The sequence below is a fragment of the Lissotriton helveticus genome, chromosome 4_1 (assembly GCF_964261635.1).
Source record: "Lissotriton helveticus chromosome 4_1, aLisHel1.1, whole genome shotgun sequence".
Lineage (NCBI taxonomy): Eukaryota > Metazoa > Chordata > Amphibia > Caudata > Salamandridae > Lissotriton > Lissotriton helveticus.
In genome coordinates, this window is record NC_136063.1 from 145,943,819 (window position 1) to 145,962,659 (window position 18,841).

The 18,841-nt window shown below is 44.9% G+C and overlaps 1 protein-coding gene across 6 annotated transcripts in view; it reads left to right on the forward strand.

The window, feature by feature from the left end:
- The window catches only part of PUF60 (poly(U) binding splicing factor 60), a 270,749-nt gene that overhangs the window by 198,082 nt on the left and 53,826 nt on the right, over nt 1-18,841 (forward strand). For all 6 annotated transcript variants that reach the window (XM_078686583.1, XM_078686581.1, XM_078686586.1 and 3 more), the window contains one exon: nt 18,406-18,596. In XM_078686583.1, coding sequence (XP_078542709.1) covers nt 18,406-18,596 — 191 coding nt within the window. The remainder of the gene's footprint in view (nt 1-18,405; nt 18,597-18,841) is intronic.

Consider the following 18,841-nt stretch of genomic DNA (forward strand, 5'->3'; position numbering starts at 1 on the left):
CACAACCTTTGCAAGGGCCGACCGTTCCAAGAGCCTGTGCCACAGATTATCCGGACGACGGACGCATCTCTCCAGGGATGGGGAGCTCATGTGCTCCATTACACGGTGCAGGGACTATGGTCCACGCAGCAGAAGAAGATGCACATCAACTACCTAGAACTGATGGCAATCTTCATAGCACTCAAGTCCTTCAAAGTACATCTGTGCAACAAAGTTGTGTTGATCCGGACGGACAACATGACGGCCATGTACTACATCCAAAAGCAGGGAGGTACGCACTCTCCACAGTTGTCTCATCTGGCTCAGAGCATGTGGAAGTGGGCCATTCAGAGGAACATCTTCCTCATGGCGGAACACCTCCCGGGCAAGGACAATCAGATGGCGGATCTGCTCAGCAGGTACAGCCACCAGATGCACGAGTGGGAGTTACATCCATCAGTACTCTGCCCGTACTTCCAGCAGTGGGGTCATCCAGAGATAGACCTGTTTGCCACAAGGGAGAACGCAAAATGCCAAAGCTTTGCCACCAAGTTCCCGCACCCACAGTCACAGGGCAATGCGATATGGATGAACTGGTCAGGCAGATTTGCGTACGCTTTTCCCCCAGCACCTCTCATACCGCTGGTGGCACGAAAGCTACAGCAACACTCGATGACACTCATCCTGGTTGCTCCAACGTGGGCACGCCAACCATGGTACACCACGTTTCTAGAACTCTCCGTGGTACCGCATCAAAGGCTGCGCCTCCCACCCAGGCTCTTGACGCAGAACCATGGCGACAATCCGCATCCAGATCCGCAACAGCTCAATCTGGCGATCTGGCTCCTGAGGTCTTAGAGTTTGGCTACCTTAATTTGCCCCCTGAATGCATGGACATCATACGGGAGGCAAGAAAGCCCACCACTAGGGCCTGCTATGCGGCGAAATGGAAGCGGTTTGTCATTTACTGTACAGAACACAACGTCAACCCGCTAGATGCATCCATTCCTAATATCATCTGCTATTTGTTACATCTTTACAAATGCAATCTAGCATATGCTTCCATTCGGATACACTTATCCGCCATAGCGGCTTATCTCCAGAACAGGCAGCATCTCTCTGTTTTCAGGGTGCCTGCCATTAAAGCCTTCCTAGAAGGGCTGAAGCGGGTCATCCCTCCCAGGACCCTGCCAGCTCCTGCGTGGAACCTCTACGTGGTCCTCACCAGGTTGATGGGCCCACCTTTTGAGCCTCTCCATTCCTGTGAGATTCAGTTCTTAACATGGAAAGTGGCTTTTCTCATTGCCATTACCTCTCTACGACGTGTTAGTGAGCTACAGGCGCTCACTGTACAAGAGCCATTTATTCAAATTCATTCCAACAGGGTGGTGCTGCGCACTAACCCTAAATTCCTTCCTAAGGTGGTTTCGCAGTTTCATGTCAATCAAACCATCGAACTGCCCGCATTCTTTCAGAACCCTGAGACAGTAGCAGAAAGAATGCTCCACACTCTTGATGTCAAAAGAGCGTTGATGTACTACATCGATAGGACCAAGGACTTTAGAAAAACACAACAGCTCTTTGTTGCCTTCTCAGCCCAGCACAAAGGCAACCCCATTTCCAAAGCAGGTATAGCCAGGTAGATTGTTAAGTGTATTCAGATTTGCTATCACAAGGCTAAGCGCACTTTAACGGTCCCTCCCAGAGCCCACTCCACCCGCAAGTGGGGGGCCTCTGGCTTTTCTTGGTAATGTCCCTTTGGAAGATATTTGTAGAGCAGCCACATGGTCTACACCACATACCTTTACTAAACATTACTGTGTAGATGTGCACTCCAAGCAGCAGGCAGCTGTAGGGCAGGCCGCCGTTAATGGAGGGACTGCTATGTATTCTATGCTATAGATATGAATTCAGCAGCCCACATGCCTCGAACTGAATATGCTACTTACCAGTATGCATCTGTTCTTGGCATGTAGGGCTGCTGACATTCATATCGCCCGCCCTCCTCCCCGGCGCCTGTAGCGGCTGCAGACTTTCTTGCATTTACTCTTAGGCATGGCCATCGCTTACACTATTACACTCCATCTTTGCCACAATGGCTAAAAATAATCTGAGGATGGAGTCAATGCCCATGCGCACTGTAGTCCAGGGGAGGAGCCACCTATCTCGTGATACTTCGAAGACTCTTCCAGGACAACAATGTGCAATCATCCGGACCCAACACTAGGCGGAGATCTATGCTATAGATATGAATGTCAACAGCCCTACATGCCAAGAACAGATGCATACTGGTAAGTAGCATATTCAGTTCGAAGCATTTGAGCTACAGATTGCACACTGTGCATAGATCGCCACCTACTGTTAGGCCCGGATGTTTGGAGTTTGTTGTTGTCCTGAAAAGTTTTTTGGAAGTCACGAGCTAGGCAACTCCTTCTTTGGACCACATTGCGCATGGGCATCGGCTCCATCCCCAGAATGTTTTTTTCCGTAATCGGGCTCGGATGGGGTTCCTGCGCTCCGGTTTGGAACCGAATTTCCTTCGGCGCGCAATCCTCTCCCAGTTCGACGGTATTGTCTCGATTGCGATTCTTCAACAACTTCGAAGTCTTCGATTCCGGTCATCGACGAAGGCCTCCGGGCCTATCTAGGCCTTACTTTCTGGCTCATGGAAAGGACGCCATTCAAGAAGTGTCCTCTATGTGGGGCGAAGTTTCCCCACACCGGCCTACATGAGGTGTGCAACCTTTGACTCTCACTGGAGCACCAGGCCAAAGACTGTTACACTTGTGCCTCCTTCCGCTCCTAGAAGACGATCCGGGACCGACTAGCTTGAAGAACAATGGCTCGCTCATCAGCTTCGATCCCTGATGACATCTTCGAAGAGGGCGTCGCCGTGCCAGAACACCAGCACGCCGAAGAGAGTACCAGCTCCTCAGACGCCGAAGACTCCGACGTCGAAGAAGTCACTCCAGCTCAACGGGTCGTAAGTAAGATGGTCGTCCCCAACCCTTCCTCGACACCCTCTAAAAAGGCTTCGGGCACACCCTCACCTTCAGGCCCGGGTGCACACCGAGAGACTGCTTCCAATGCCCCGCTTTCTGGCCCGGCAAAGAAGCCCATTAAGCCTTCATGTGGCTCGGGCTCGAGCCAGCCTATCCCCGGTGCCGATCCTATACCGACACCGAAGAAAAAGCCATCTTCTTCAACCACTACGACCGTTGCTCTGACACCTAAGCACACAGCGCCGAAGACTGGCAGCGGCTCATCGATGCCGAAACCGCATTTGGAGCCGACTAAAAGACCTCCTAAAGCTCGAACACGCTTCGGAACCGAAAAAACACCCGGAACCGAAGAAACAGGTTTCGGTAAAGGACATTTCAAAAGGGCACACTTCTAAACCGAAATCAGCTACCGACTCGGTCCCGAAAAAACCTACGGAGCCGAAAACCTCGACACCGAAGGATCTGCCCTATTCAGAGGAACTTTTCACACCTGATCCTAACCAAAAAACTCTTGTAAAGGATCCTAAGACTGGTCAATTGACTCAGTTCCAAAAAGAGACCACTTGATGCGCCAGCACCTTCTCCTCCTCCAAAGAAGAGAGACATTGCAACCTCTCCATTAAGGGTGCCTTCTCCACCACCTCCCTATACTGTTGCTCCTCCTACACCTACTCCACCTCACCATTCACCTCCACCATCCCCTAATCCAGACGATGATGTAGACACAGACTCTGATGACACAGGTTGGGGGTGCACATGACCCAGCAGGGACCAATAGTCCCCCTCACTCACCTAATCCATGAGATGATTACAACACCCCTGATGTGCCTAATGTCCCACAATACGATATATACCCTTCTAGACCTTCCCTACCAGAGGACACTATAGGTTTTAACCTACTAGTCCAAAGAGCTGCCCAATATCATGGGGTGGACTTACACACAGATGCGTGGAGGAAGATTTCCTGCTAGACACTTCTGATAACACACAAAGGTCTACTGCCATTTTGCCAATGTTTAAGGGTGTAATCAAACACACAACAGAGGTTTTTAAAGACCCTGTCAGGGCTAGGGTCCTCAATCCTCGCATTGAGAAAAAATATAATGCTGCCCCTACAGTTCCAGTCTATATTAAAGGTCCAGCACCATTAGACTCTTTAGTAGTGTCTAATGCACGTAAGCGTGCTAATTCTCAGACATCAGGTGAGGCCTCACCACAAGACAAAGAATCCAAGCTACTTGACGCCTCCGGCAAAAGAACAGCGTCACAAGCAGCAAATATCTGGCGCATCGCCAACACCCTAGTGTTGCTGGCCAGATATGACAGGGCTCATTATGATGAACTAGAGTCCATAATGCAGCATCAACCAGACAAATACTAAAATAGGGCCAATGAACTTATACAGGAAGGTAAAAATATTACTAATACTTCCATTCGCTGTGCCCTAGATGCTGCAGATACTGCCTCAAGGGCAATTAATACCAGCCCCCTCCTACGTAGACATGCTTGGCTACGTACCTCAGGTTTTAAACCTGAGGTACAAAACTCCATCCTTAATCAGCCATTTGATGAGACACATTTATTTGGCCCAAATGTTAACGTGTCTTTAGAAAAGATGAAGAAAGACACCGATACAGCAAAATCTAAGGGAGCCTTGCAGCAGCAAGCTCCCAGACGTTCTTTTCGTCGCTCATCATACAGAGGCAACACTAGAGGCTACTCCTCCGCACGTCCCTCCACCTCTTACAAAACCCCTAGCCAATCCACATTTACTAAGGGCTACCAGAGAGGGGGTTACAGGGGTAACAACAACAAATGCAGAGGCAAAACTAACAACTCCTATTCTGCCTCTACCGCTACCCAATGACTTTTCTCCCCTTCCCCCCCAACATTCCACTCCTTTGGGGGAAGACTGCAAAAATTCCTTCCTGCCTGGACCAACATCACATCAGACAAGTGGGTGCGACAAATTATTCAGACAGGTTACTCTCTAAAGCTAACATCTACCCCCCCCAAACATACCACCCAAACAGCGCCTAATGTCACAAGAACATCTATCACTGTTAAAGCAAGAAGTAGTATCCCTGCTACAAAAAAGTGCAATAGAACCAGTTCCTCTGCACCAACAAAACAAAGGGGTTTACTCTCTATATTTTCTAGTTCCAAAAAAAGGACAGCTCTCTGAGGCCTATTCTAGACCCCAGACCGCTAAACATATACATACAGTCAGACCATTTTCACATGGTCACACTCCAACAAGTCCTTCCGCTTCTGTCACAATACGACTTCCTTGCTACTTTAGATCTCAAGGACGCATACTTCCACATTCCCATTCACAAGGCTCACAGGAAGTATCTCAGATTTGTAATAGACGGGCAGTACTATCAATTCAAAGTACTCCCATTCGGAGTCACAACAGCACCAAGAGTATTCACCAAGTGCTTAGCAGTAGTGGCAGCGCATTTACGAAGGCAACACATCCATGTCTTCCCATACCTCGACGACTGGCTCATAAAAGCCAGCTCATACAACCAATGCGTGGAACAGTCATGCCACGATACAACTGCTTCACGACTTGGGATTCACAATAAACCACGCCAAGTCCAATCTACAACCATCCAAAGTACAACAGTACCTCGGTGCCACAATAAACACCTCAAAAGCGCTAGCTTATCCCACTCCAGCAAGGATAGCCAGCATGCAAACTCTTCTAACAAAGTTTCACCTAGAACACTCCCTTCCAGCACGAGTATTCATGCAACTCATAGGGATGATGGCCTCTTGCATTTTCATAGTGCCCCATGCAAGACTTCAAATGCGTCCGCTACAAGAGTGCTTATCACGTCAATGGAACCAGGCTCAAGGTCAATTAACAGACCTAGTGTTGGTAGACGGTCGGACTCATCACTCTCTGCAGTGGTGGAACACCAAAAACCTTTCCAAGGGACGACCGTTCCTAGAGCCAGTTCCTCAGATAATCTTAACTGCGGACGCATCGCTTTCCAGCTGGGGAGCCCACCTACTGCAACACACCATGCAAAGCAGGTGGACACCGCAACAAAAGTTACTCCCCATCAATCATCTGGAGTTACTAGCAATATTCCTAGCACTAAAAGATTTCCAAAATCAAGTATCAAACAAAGCTGTGTTAGTCTGCACAGACAACATGACAACCATGTATTACATACCAGACAACATGACAACCATGTATTACATACAGAAGCAAGGAGGCACACACTCCCTGCAGCTCTCTCAACTAGCACAGGACATATGGCAATGAGCTATACCTCAAAACATATTCCTTCTAGCCCAACATGTTCAGGGAGTACAAAATACCATAGCGGATCTGTTAAGTCGTCAAACACAACAGACCCACGAGTGGGAACTTCATATGCAAGTTCTTCAGCCATTGTTTCAAATGTGGGGACAACCCTCGGATAGATCTATTTGCCACCCACGAAAATGCAAAATGCCCAAACTTCGCCACCAGATATCCACACCCATTGTCCAAAGGCAATGCAATATGGATGAACTGGTCAAACAAATTTGCGTACGCTTTTCCACCTCTACCACTCATGCCACTAGTAGTACGGAAACTACAGCAGCATTCTCTGACCCTCATCCTAGTTGCTCCAACGTGGGCCAGACCGCCGTGGTACACCACACTACTACAACTGTCTGTAGTACCGCACCAAAAATTGCACCTCTCTCCACACCTCTGAACACAGAACCGTGGAGAGATTTGAAACCAGGACGCAGCTCAGCTCAACCTTGCGATCTGGCTACTGAAATCCTAGAATTTGGATATCTGGACCTTCCTCCAGACTGCATGAACATCATAAAAGAAGCTAGACGTCCAACCACTAGGGCATGTTATGCAGCCAAGTGGAAATGATTTGTAATATATTGTCACAACAACAATATTAATCCTCTAGATGTGTCTATTCAACACATCATAGGATACTTACTGCATCTCCAAAGATGTAACTTAGCCTATACGTCTATTAGACTACATCTTGCTGCAATAGCAGCATATCCTCAAAACAGACATTATCTCTCTCTATTCAGAGTGCCTGCCATTAAAGCCTTTACGGAGGGTCTTAAATGAATAATTCCTCCCAGAGTACCACCTTCACCTGTGTGGAATTTAAATGTTGTTCTCACACGGTTAATGGGACCTCCCTTCGACCCCTTACACAAATGTGAACTACAATTTGTAATGTGGAAGGTTGCGTTCCTAGTAGCTATTACGTCTCTGCGTAGAGTTAGTGAACTACAAGCACTAACCATTCAAGAACCCTTCTTGCAAATGCATCACAATAAGGTAGTTCTGCGTACTAATCCAAAATTCTTGCCCAAAGTCATTTCTCCCTTCCATCTCAATCAATCTGTGGAACTGCCCGCTTTCTTCTCGCAACCACAGACAGTACTAGAAAGAGCTCTTCACACATTAGATGTCAAAAGAGCATTTGCTATACTACATAGAGAAGACACAACCCTTTCGGAAGACAAAACAATTTGTTGTGACTTTCTCACCACCACACAAGGGTAATCCCATTTCAAAATCTGAGATAGCTAGATGGATTGTCAAATGCATACAGATTTGTTACCACAAAGCTAAACGCACGTTATCTGTTCCTCCCAAAGCCCACTCTACAAGAAAAATAGGCATTTTTAGGAAACATTCCCCTAGATGACATCTGCAGAGCAGCTACATGGTCGTTCCAACTTCAAGTACGGAACAAAGCTGTCTTAATCCGTACAAACAATATGACAGCCATGTACTATATACAAAAACAGGGGGGAGGGGACACTCTCTGCAACTGTCCCAGCTCGCACAGAACATTTGGAGATGAGCCATTCCTCAAAACATACATCTGCTAGCAGAACACCTTCCAGGAGTTCACAATCAGATAGCAGATCTGTTAAGTCTCAACAGATTCACCAATGGGAACTACATCCACAAGTTCTTCAGCCATTCTTCCAAATGTGTGGGCATCCACACATAGATCTGTTTGCCACCCATGACAATGCAAAATGCCCAACCTTCACCGCCAGGTTTCCACACCCACTGTCCAAAGGCAATGCGATATGGATGAATTGGTCCGGCAGATTTGCATACGCTTTTCCGCCTCTCCCACTCATTCCACTAGTAGTGCGCAATCTCAGACAACAGTCTCTCAAACTAATACTAGTAGCTCCCACATGGGCACGCCAGCCGTGGTTCACCACACTACTAGATCTCTCTCTGGTTCCACATCAAAAGTTACTGCTCACACCATCACTGTTGACACAGAACCATGGAGAAATCAGACACCCAGACCCAAACCAACTGAATTTGGCGATCTGGCTCCTGAAATCTTTGTTTGGTTATCTAAACCTACCACCAGACTGTATGAATATCATCAAAGAGGCTAGGAAACACACTACCAGAGCGTGTTATGCCGCTAAATGCAAGAGATTTGCAATCTAGTGCAAAAATAATGACATTGATCCACTGGATGCTTCCATCCAAAATATAATTTGTTACCTTTTACATCTACAAAGGTCTAATTTGGCTTATTCTTACATACGCCTAAATCTTGCAGCAATTGCAGCATATTTACAAAACAGGCAGCATCTATCTCTTTTCAGAGTACCTGCAATCAAAGCATTTATGGAAGGATTAAAAAGAGTAATCCCACCCTGTATGGAACCTGAACATTGTCCTTACAAGACTCATGGGACCCCCTTTCGAGCCTCTACATAAATGTGAACTGCAATTCCTAACATGGAAAACAGCTGTCCTTGTTTCCATTACCTCTCTCAGAAGAGTAAGTGAATTAGGTCTAATCCAAAATTTCTCCCAAAGGTTATCACTCCTTTCACCTAAACCAATCTGTAGAGTTACCTGTGTTTTTCCAAAACCCAGACTCTGTAGCAGAAAGGGCTTTACATACATTAGATGTTAAAAGAGCTCTTTTATACTATATAGATAGGACTAAATCCTTTAGAAAGACAAAACAGTTGTTAGTATCTTTTTCTCCTCCACATAAAGGCAACCCCATCTCTAAAGGTGGGATTGCAAGGTGGATTGTAAAGTGTGTACAAAACTGCTATCAAAAAGCTAAACGTACACTAACCGTTTCTCCTAGAGCACACTCCACTCGCAAACTAGGAGCCTCTATGGCTTTCTTAGGAAACATACCACTAGAGGACATATGTAAGGCAGCAACATGGTCTACACCACACACCTTCACTAAACACTATTGTGTTGATGTGCAAGCCAAGCAGCAAGCTGCAGTAGGCCAAGCTGTCCTTAGAACACTCTTTCAAACTACTGCAACGGATACAAGCGACCACCGCTAGGGGAGACACTGCTGCACAATCTATGCAGAGTGTACGATCTGTAGCTCATATACCTTCCAAGAAGACAACAACCTGCAAGCATCCGAGCCCAACACCAGGTGGGGATCTAATGCAAAGTGTACGACTCTGCAGCTCTACATGCCAAGAACAGATGCATACAGGTAAGTAGCATTTTCCTTTTTTCTTTCCGGATAGAAGTTGTGTGACGTTGTTAAGTGCGGTTAAGCAGTTTGTGGTTTGCACTTTACATGCTATGCTTGTTGGATCGAGTGATTTGGGGACTAAAGTTTAAATATTTTAAAAACGGTGCTTGCTTGGTTTAATTATTTCATTGTTAGGTTATTTTTGTTTTTATAAGTTCCAGGTAGGGAGAAGTTTGTGGTTATCGAAATGTATCTGTTTTTATTAAGTTGATTTGAAATCCCCGAGGTCGATTTATATTCGTTTTTTCTTGTGAATTAATTATTGGGTATGACACATTTTTTTTATTCAAAGTTATCGGAGAAGTTATAATATCTATTGAGTGTATGTTGCATGAGATCCCAATTAACTAAAATGTAACGGGGGTAGCAAGCTGTTAATGGTTTGACACCCTCCAGACGTTTTGATACTTACGAAGTGCTTCTTTACTTTAAGAAACAGGTGGCATGTTTTGTTTGCTTTCCGTCTCCAGCTCTTGGTTTAGGACTTTATTTCATAAGCCTTTTTGCACACCAAGGTGCCGCTGCAACCCCCCTCCGGATTTGCAGCTTCACCCGTCCTCCCCCCACCTACGTGCTCCTTGTTTCAGTGGGTACATGCATTTATATTGTCTTTGTTTCCTCTGGCTCTGACTGGGGCCGAGGAGGGAGCGGTGTACTGCCGGAACGCTCTGCAGGCCTGTTTTTCACAGCAGTGCTCATCATATAACATGGACATAACTGCTGCTCCAGCTCACTTGAGGCATAACGTTCCACTAAGCGTGAGAATGTATAGAAAGGGCCGTGCAGCTGTTTTGTCTTTTACATAAATAATTAAAACTTACAGACGCTCTTTCGGTGATGGCTTGTTAAAGGAGGCATCACTTTTTGGTGACTGGCTCCGTGTTTATATTTTAAATTACACCTTACAGACGCCGTGTTTACATTTTGCATTGAGCCTTTAAATAAAAAAAATGTAATTTTAATATGCACAAGTGGTAGGTTTTTTTTTTCTTTGTTGGGTGATGTTTTCTGTGGCAGATGCCGTGTTTATATTTTGCACTACGCTTCTCCGCATCTTATATTTTGGGATGGTTTCTGTAAAGAACAAAATAATTTTATCATACTGGAGTGAAATTTTGTTTATCTGTAGTTTATAATTATTTTGCATTATTTGTGAGCGGAAACAGCCACAAGTTACCTTTGGATTTTTATTGTTGCCTGAAAACCTCTGGACACGCAAGGACATGTTCTTTGCAGCAGGCATCTTAATCCTCTGCGCTACTTTAGCATGAGTGGAAACAGCCACTAGATAAAACTCCGATCTCTCTCCAGCAGGAACATTAATCACCAAAGTTGCTTCTACATTTTTATTGTTGGCTGAAAAACTACTGCAGGGTTACCTCCCCCCCAACTGAGTTAACATGTTTAAACCCTTGATTGCAAACGCTATTGTACTGCAAGCTTCCGTCCCTCACACTCACCTACAGATTAAGTAATCCACAGGTCTAAGGCAAGGTGACTTCTCCCCAGACTGACTCCGTATCCCAGGTTTTAGTATGCAACAACCTACAAACAAATGTAAGCTTCCTACCCTTGCCCTCTCCACCACTAGTCAGAGGCATACTCAATAAGCGATGTTAGAGGACTTCAAGATAACCTTTCCCCAGCCCATGTTAACGTGTTTAATTTGATGCAAAGTACAAAAAAATTGTAAATGCCCTTTAAATTCCTCCCTTTTTTTTCAAACAATAAATCTGGCCAGTTACGAGCATTTCTGTTCTTTTTTTATTATGAGGACTTTTTTTTAACTATGATGCGTACAACTGCTTTCTGCACTTTCAGCTATACACTGGGTAGCAGATTTGAATTTGCTATTAACAGAGGCATTGCTTTAATATCCCGGGCGCATCGCTGCCATTTTCCACCAAGTTATGTTTAGTTATGCCTCTTTGGATGCTATGTTTTTCCTTATTACTAGTGCAGCATCACCTCTGCACCACACCAACTCAGCATCATTCAGCACCACCTGAGCATCAGTGCAGAACCACCAACTAAACATCACTCAGCACCACCTGAGCATCAGTGCAGCACCACCAACTAAATATCACTCAGCACCATCTCAGCATCACCTCCACACCACCACTTCAGCTTCACCTTAATATGCCCTTGTAATATGGCATCTGTTGATTCACCTCTAATATCCGTACGCTGCTTATGTTGTAGTTCAGGTACAATATCCACCCTCACAAATATATAAAACAACAAGTTGCCAGCATTTCAATGACAAAAAACTGGAAGACCTATTTTGTTAATTTTTTATGTCTTGCCTAGTGAAGTTGCTCGCTATCGCGATCTATTGTCGCCGACTTGCTTTGCGATGCGGGACAGGGTAGGTGCATGCGCTTGGAAAAAATCAGTAGTAAACGCGTACGGCGGCGTTAGCTGAAGTGACAGGACGAGGCATCCCATGTGCACGCTCACGGCGTCTTTCAGACAGCCGATGTGCACCCACAGCGTCTCTTCTCAGGCGATCTCAGCACTTTTGCGCGCTCCCCCATGCTTTCACCTTTGTGAGCGAGGCTCGCCTCTCTGCTGTAAGGCGTGTCACCCGTGCCAGCGCTCAGCGTGCCTGCTGCCTCCTCAGCACAGCCTTCCTCTACAGAGCCGCTGAGACGCAGCACGCGCTCCTCGCCTCCTCACTTGGTCCGGGGAGCCTAAGCCCACACGCACTGAACTTCATCGCCCGGCAACAGACCCCCAGCCTCGAGTCGCTGTGAACCATACCGGCGCGCCCTGCTGACGAGCCCTGTGATGGAGGAGGCTGACGTGCTTTGGGAGCGGCTCAGCCATCACAGTAAGTGCTGCTCTGACTTTGCTTTTCCTCCCGTCTATTCTGTTGCTCTCCCGTCTATTCTGTTGCCGTCATGTATTGACAACCAGTTCTCGTCCTCCTTCCGATGTCCGCATTGCAAATGCTTGTTGTTTGGGCATTTTTTTATTTTCCGTTATAAGCATTGTTTGATAGTAACAGCTCTCCACGTTTTCTTTCGCATGGAGGTAGACCAGTGATCTCCAGCCAACTTCTGCATACTTCGACTTTAATATAGTGGCTTTGCACCTTAAACTGTACTTGCTGATTTGCGACCTGATTCGAATGAATCGCTAATTATGTTCCATTTCACAGCATGCATCTTAACTGCGTTCTCGACAAGCTCTTGTGTCTGTCATGTTGCCAACTGTCCTACCTCATCCGGTCGTTTTGCCCCTCAATATTTTGTTTCCCTTCCGTTTTGCGATTTATGCAGCTCATTCCTCTAGATACCATATATGACGGGGAATTTCCTTTTTATCTCTCTCTAGTACTCTTATACTTTGCAGTTGTATTTAATTATTGGGCCGCTGCCAGTTACCCTACCTACACCATTCCATTACCGCCTCCCCTATTATAGTACTCTTTGCCCCTGGACATTGCTCCGGTGGTCTGTTCCCCTTGTGTCAGCATGCCGCACCGCAAACGTAACGGTTTGGTTCTACGGTAGCCCGAAAAAAGAGCACAGCAGTATTCACTCACATTTATCCTATTTAGCAACCTCTGCTCTCTCTGAAACGTGATTTGGGTAAGCCCCACCCACGCGATGAAAGCCGATAGGGGATCCTGTTGTGATGTACATTAATTCATGCTAAGTGCTAATAATGTCTCCTGTGTCCAGCTTTCCACACACAGCCTGCCACCCACCCATACTACCTCCCTCCCATACTACCCACCTCCCATACTACCCACCTCCCATACTACCCACCTCCCATACTACCCACCTCCTCCATGTCCTTCTGCCCACACATAGATTGGTCCATAGAAATTGCCTTCCAGGCTCACCCGTAGATATTTTTTTCAAATCTTGTTCTGTTTTAAGTTATTGGAGACGTTTTGGAGATGAGACAAGCCAGACTCTTTAACATCGTAGTATAGTTTTCCGTAGCGCCAATGTTCAGCCCGGGGGCAATTTTATAGCGCTATGTTAATTTATAATGCGCCTCGTTATTATTTGAAAACTGTGTAATTATTTTTTTTTGGTTGCCTGCGAATCGAGTTGGAAGGCTGTAAACGTACAGAAATGCAAATAACAGCAGTAAGGAATAGTTTTATAAAGCCTGAAAAGTAAAACTACCAGTACCAAATTGCAAAAGGGATTCTGTATTCTTTTGAATTGCACGAGGTCATGTGACATCATTGATAGCTCTAACTTATTATCCTTACTCGTAAAATAACATCTTCAATGGCAATGTGTTTTGTAAACTGACTGTATTTTTCGGTAGAACGCTACAGAATACATCTGGAAAAAATAAGCATTAGTCAAGCTTTAATAATGCAGATGCAATTAGAGGTTACTTTTATTTATTTATTTTTATTTTGGAGTTTTATTTAGCGCTAGCCAGACCCGGAGGTATCGGAGCGCTTTACAACATTTCTTCACAACAGTCCAGTACACCAAGAGTGTCCAGGAAAACAGTGATTCCAAGGAGGTTCATTAATCAGTATACGTTTGGTAGCATTCGATGCAGAGTTGAAAGATTGTGGTACAAATAGGGGGTAGTAATGTGCGGGACAGCGGGAAGTGTTATAAGCAGTGATCTTAACGTAGTTACTGGCTCCTCTGTCTTGAGGTAGGAAATTTGAGTAGGTCCGTTGTCACTTTGTGAGGACTCGATTGAGGAAGAGCGCTTTGAGCTGGCTCTTGAATGTATTGAAGGAAGGGTTCGTCCTAATATGTATAGGGATGGCATTCCAAATTTTGGTTGCATTTCCGGTGAAGGACCTAGATAAGGTCTTTTGTTTGCAGGTTTTCGGGGGGATGAGTAGCAGAGAGTTGGTGCTTCTGAGGTTTCTTGTCTGTCACGCTTTTTTGAGTTTGGCAGCTAGATAGGTGGGTTTGCCAGTGTGCAGAGCTTTGTGTGTGAGGCAAGCAGTTCTGAAATTGGCCCGCATTTCTATTGGGAGCCACTTAAGCTCTTTTAGAGCTGGGGTGATGGCTTCGTATTTCTTTACTCCCTTCACCATTCTGGCTGCTGCATTTAGGGTTGTTCTGAGAGGAGCAAGGTGAAGTTTAGCCGTGCCGGTGAGGGTAGCGATCCCATAGTCTAGTCTGGATAGAACGAGGGATTGCGTGACTTGCTTAAGGTCAGTTGGTGGAATGAAGGGTTTGATTTTGCTCAGTAGCCTTAAGTTGAAAAAGGCACCTCTTGCGGTGTTCTTGATGTGTTTGATCATATCCAGGTTGGGGTCTAGAGTGATACCCAGTGACTTCACTGAGTCTGCTGGGAAGAGAGTACAGTCGAGAGCATCAATAGACTTTGCAGTCGGGGCTTTAAGTAGGATGAAAAAACTGTTGGACCTCTCATAGGGACATGAGATATGTAATTAAGGGCGTGGCTTAAAAGCACTGAAAATCTTTGCTTAGCATAGTGTGACGCCCGACTGGTATTTTGCTACTTCTGTCATTACATCTAGATATATAATACAGCAAGTAACATTACACTTACAACACTCCAGTACTATTGGTATTGTCAATGGTTGTTAGTTGCATAACATAAACAAGCAACTGCCATGACTTCGTAGCATAGCGCATTGAAAATGCTTCAGTTCTGAAATGGTGAGACAGTGACAGAACTACAACAAGTCTCTGTGAAGTTGCATCACAGGCAGTGAAGGGTGGCAGTGCTGCAGGGTTAACATAAATTTTTTTAGTCCTAACGGTGAGGGCAAAATGGAGTGGCCAATAGCGACCTGTCTCAGCGCCTGCTTTTTAGGCAGCAGCTCAAGACTCGTCCCACCTAAAGCCCTGCGTCCAGCGTTTAAATGGGAAAAATTAGTGCAGGTACCACTCAAATTTACTTAGATTGTGGGGCAAGGGGGTGGAGCTGGGGGCTGGACATGATTATATGAGGACACTACTATCATCTGTCAAGTATTCATTTTGCCCTTTCATTACCATTGTTGATAGTCAAAAATGTCCTGAATGTGCAAATTCCCTCTGTACATGTGGGCAACGCATACATAGACAAATTAATAACCTGTGTCCTACTATGACCCTCTCAAATGTGTAAACTGTCCAATGCATTTAAAGGGACATGTTATGTTTTGACTAAGCTTTCTTTGCGTTGCAGGAAAAATAGAATTCTCATAAAATACCACATAATTCACAAAAGCTAATATCTGTCTTCCAGATATTTCTTCTCACAAGCTACGACTATACTAATTTAAGCTGTTTTAATTAAAAGATTCTAAGCAAACCCACCTAATAATTAAGCAATTTATACGCAGTGTCACTTTCACGTAATTCGTCAATAAAACACTGACCCCTCTCAAATAAGTGAAACAATCACAAATGCATGTAATCCAGTTTGTTTTATCAGTGTGATATAAATGAGATGTCCTGTTGCTTTTTCTTTTTTTCTCACTAATTAATCTCCAGTCTAATGGTGCATAATTAATAATATATACTGTATACTTTTTAGAAAAGAAAAACAATATAAAAAGCAATGTAATTTACACTGCTAATAGCTTTCAACAGTGTCACTGCGAGACCTATTGCATTGTAAATGCTTGTTAATACAGTCCTTCAGTTGTACTTAAAGTCTTCTTGGTTGGATATGTTAAGAAAAATGCTTAGAAAACTATTTTATTGTAACTGTTAAACCTACTACACAGCAGTCACTGCTCTACAACATAGCATAAAAACATTGGCAACGCCAATAGCTCTGGCTAAACACTTATGTCACAAAGGTGGGACCTATTGGCTATGCCATGGCTTGTTTGATCATTGAAGAGGTTGGAACGTATGGTAAATGTAAATGTAAATGTATTGCGACTTATATAGCGCACGTATCACCCGAAGGTATCAAGGCGCTTGCTTAGGGAACCCGTCCTGGTATTCCCCTGTGAGAAACCCCGGCAGGGTATCCACAAGGTGAAAGCCAGGAATCCCGCCGCGAGGGGCCGTAGTGGAGATTAAGCAAGCTATTGCCCAGAGTCGCAGAGTGTGACCCCGTGAGTCGAGTAGGCACCGGAGCGAGAATTGTCGAGTCCGTGGAATTTTTGAGCCCGAGACCCGCCAAGGCGGGGAATCGAACCCTGGTCCACGGCCAATCTCAGCATCCGGGTCTGCCGCCTCTAACCACTGAGCCACGCTTCTCCACAGGAGGTAGGATTGGTGGTGGTACGTGTGTTTGGGAGAATGTGCTTTTGAAATGGATTGCAGTGCAGGTGAATCGTTGCCATTTGACTTGGTGTTCCAGGCTGTATTTTTTCATAGTCTCCTACAAGCAGGTTGAAATATTCCATGATAAGTAACTTTCTTTCATCTGTTTTAAAGTCTTTGTCTGAGCATGCTGCCTCTGCAGTAGCATTGGAGAATAGATGGTTGTCTTGGAGAGCATTATGCATTTCAGGCTTTAAATGTCGCCTATAAGTCTGCTGTATTTGATCTATTGTCTGTAATGCTATTCAGTGTGTTCAGGAAAGTCATCACGTTTGTTATAGAAACAAGAAGGGTAATTGTGAGAGCCGGCAAGTCACATGTCCGTGCCTTCATCTTGAAGAGAATATCAAGGCGTTGGTTATCAATCATATCAGTGTTTGTTTGGTTCTGTTCTTGATCAGTAAGTCAGGAATGCGCAATGCTTAATGACTTAAGAGTTAATACCAGTTTAACAATAGGTCAGTGTTTTCCTGTGCTCATTGATGTTCTCAGCGGAAGTTGTGACCACTGCCATGTCCAGGCCATTGGGTATTATCGGTCCCTGAGAGGACAGTTCCTAATATATCCCCTGTCCCTAAAAATATGCTTCACTTTGCTTGCATGATGCCCTTTTTGAATTGTCTTTCGGTTTTGTTCTGCTTCTTTGGGATATGCCATGACTGGATCATTATGGTCACATTGTTGAGCATTGTCTGTATGGCAGATTAATTTGTCATCTCTTGATTCTGTTGCTGTTCACTACTGGGAGGACTGCTGCGAAGTGCCTTGCTAAGTTGGTGTCTTCTGCATGTAAAATATGTTTTTGTTGGCCTTACATTTGAAGTCTGTTTATGCTTTGAATGGTTCCAGTTATTATGACATATTCTTATGTCTTTTGGATGAGTTGTTTGGTTGTATACCTTCAATGCCTACAAGCGCAAGCTATAGTTCTGCAATTGTGGCTGTGCCTCTTTAGTCCTAGTTGGTCAGACAACTTTTGCTAATTGACTTGTGTGTTAATTCCATATTTTTCTACCTTTGTCATCTCACTAATGTTTCTGAAGAAGGTGGTTTAGTTTTGAATTCCTTACTCATGCCAGCGAGTTAATTTGATTAATGAAAATGGTATTCAAGAGCTGTTTTGTATACTTGGATTGTAAGAATCAACGCTACACTCTCAAGCACCCTGCTCTGGGATGCGCTTCTCTTTGACATGTCTGCCTTTATCATGCAAAGTGTTCAGCAAAGTGTAAATATGGCTCTGATGATAATATGAACCTGCTCCTGTGACAGGCTGTGTGGGTAACACTAAAGGCTTGGATCGGCTGATCTGTTCACTTGACTTGTTACCATGCCAAGTGGTTTACATGACAAGAGATTCACGTTGATGCATTGGCCCTAGATGAAGGAGGAGGCTTTCTTGAATTTGATTCGTAACATAGCGGAAGGGAGGTCCTGTTTTTTTGTTTCTTTTTGTTTTAAAAAGAGGAAAAGGAAAAAAAAAGCCTTCAAACTTCCTAACTACCAATAAACTAAGACTAACATCAACAGCAGTAGAATTGGGACGAAACAGATTGATATGTCATAATGGATATTGGCTCAAGCAAAGCTAACATACAGCACATCAGTTCTTGATTTCTCAGTAAATCTGTCTTTCAGAATATGAAAAGGGCCAGTCTTCCCAGGATGCGGTGTCGTCGATGAACCTCTTTGACTTAGGAGGCCAGTATCTACGTGTTGGCAAGGCAGTCACTCCTCCCATGCCTCTTCTGACGCCTACCACGCCTGGAGGTTTGCCCCCAGCAGCAGCAGTGGCAGCTGCAGCTGCAACAGCCAAAATCACAGCTCAGGTAAGAGCCTAGATTTAATGTCACTTTAATGGATGTTGTAAAAATTAGTATTACATTGACTAAATCGGGGCATAGCTGTCTCCCTTTCATTTGGAATGTTCCTGAGATGGTTAATGTAGCTACTAGGCATTTGTTTTGATCCAATGTATCGGTCTCTGGTATTTATGCTGAATCTTCTGATGGAAACGGGGATTTTTATATAACCAGTGGCTGCTTCAGTGGGTAAAAAAGCTTTATTGTACCAG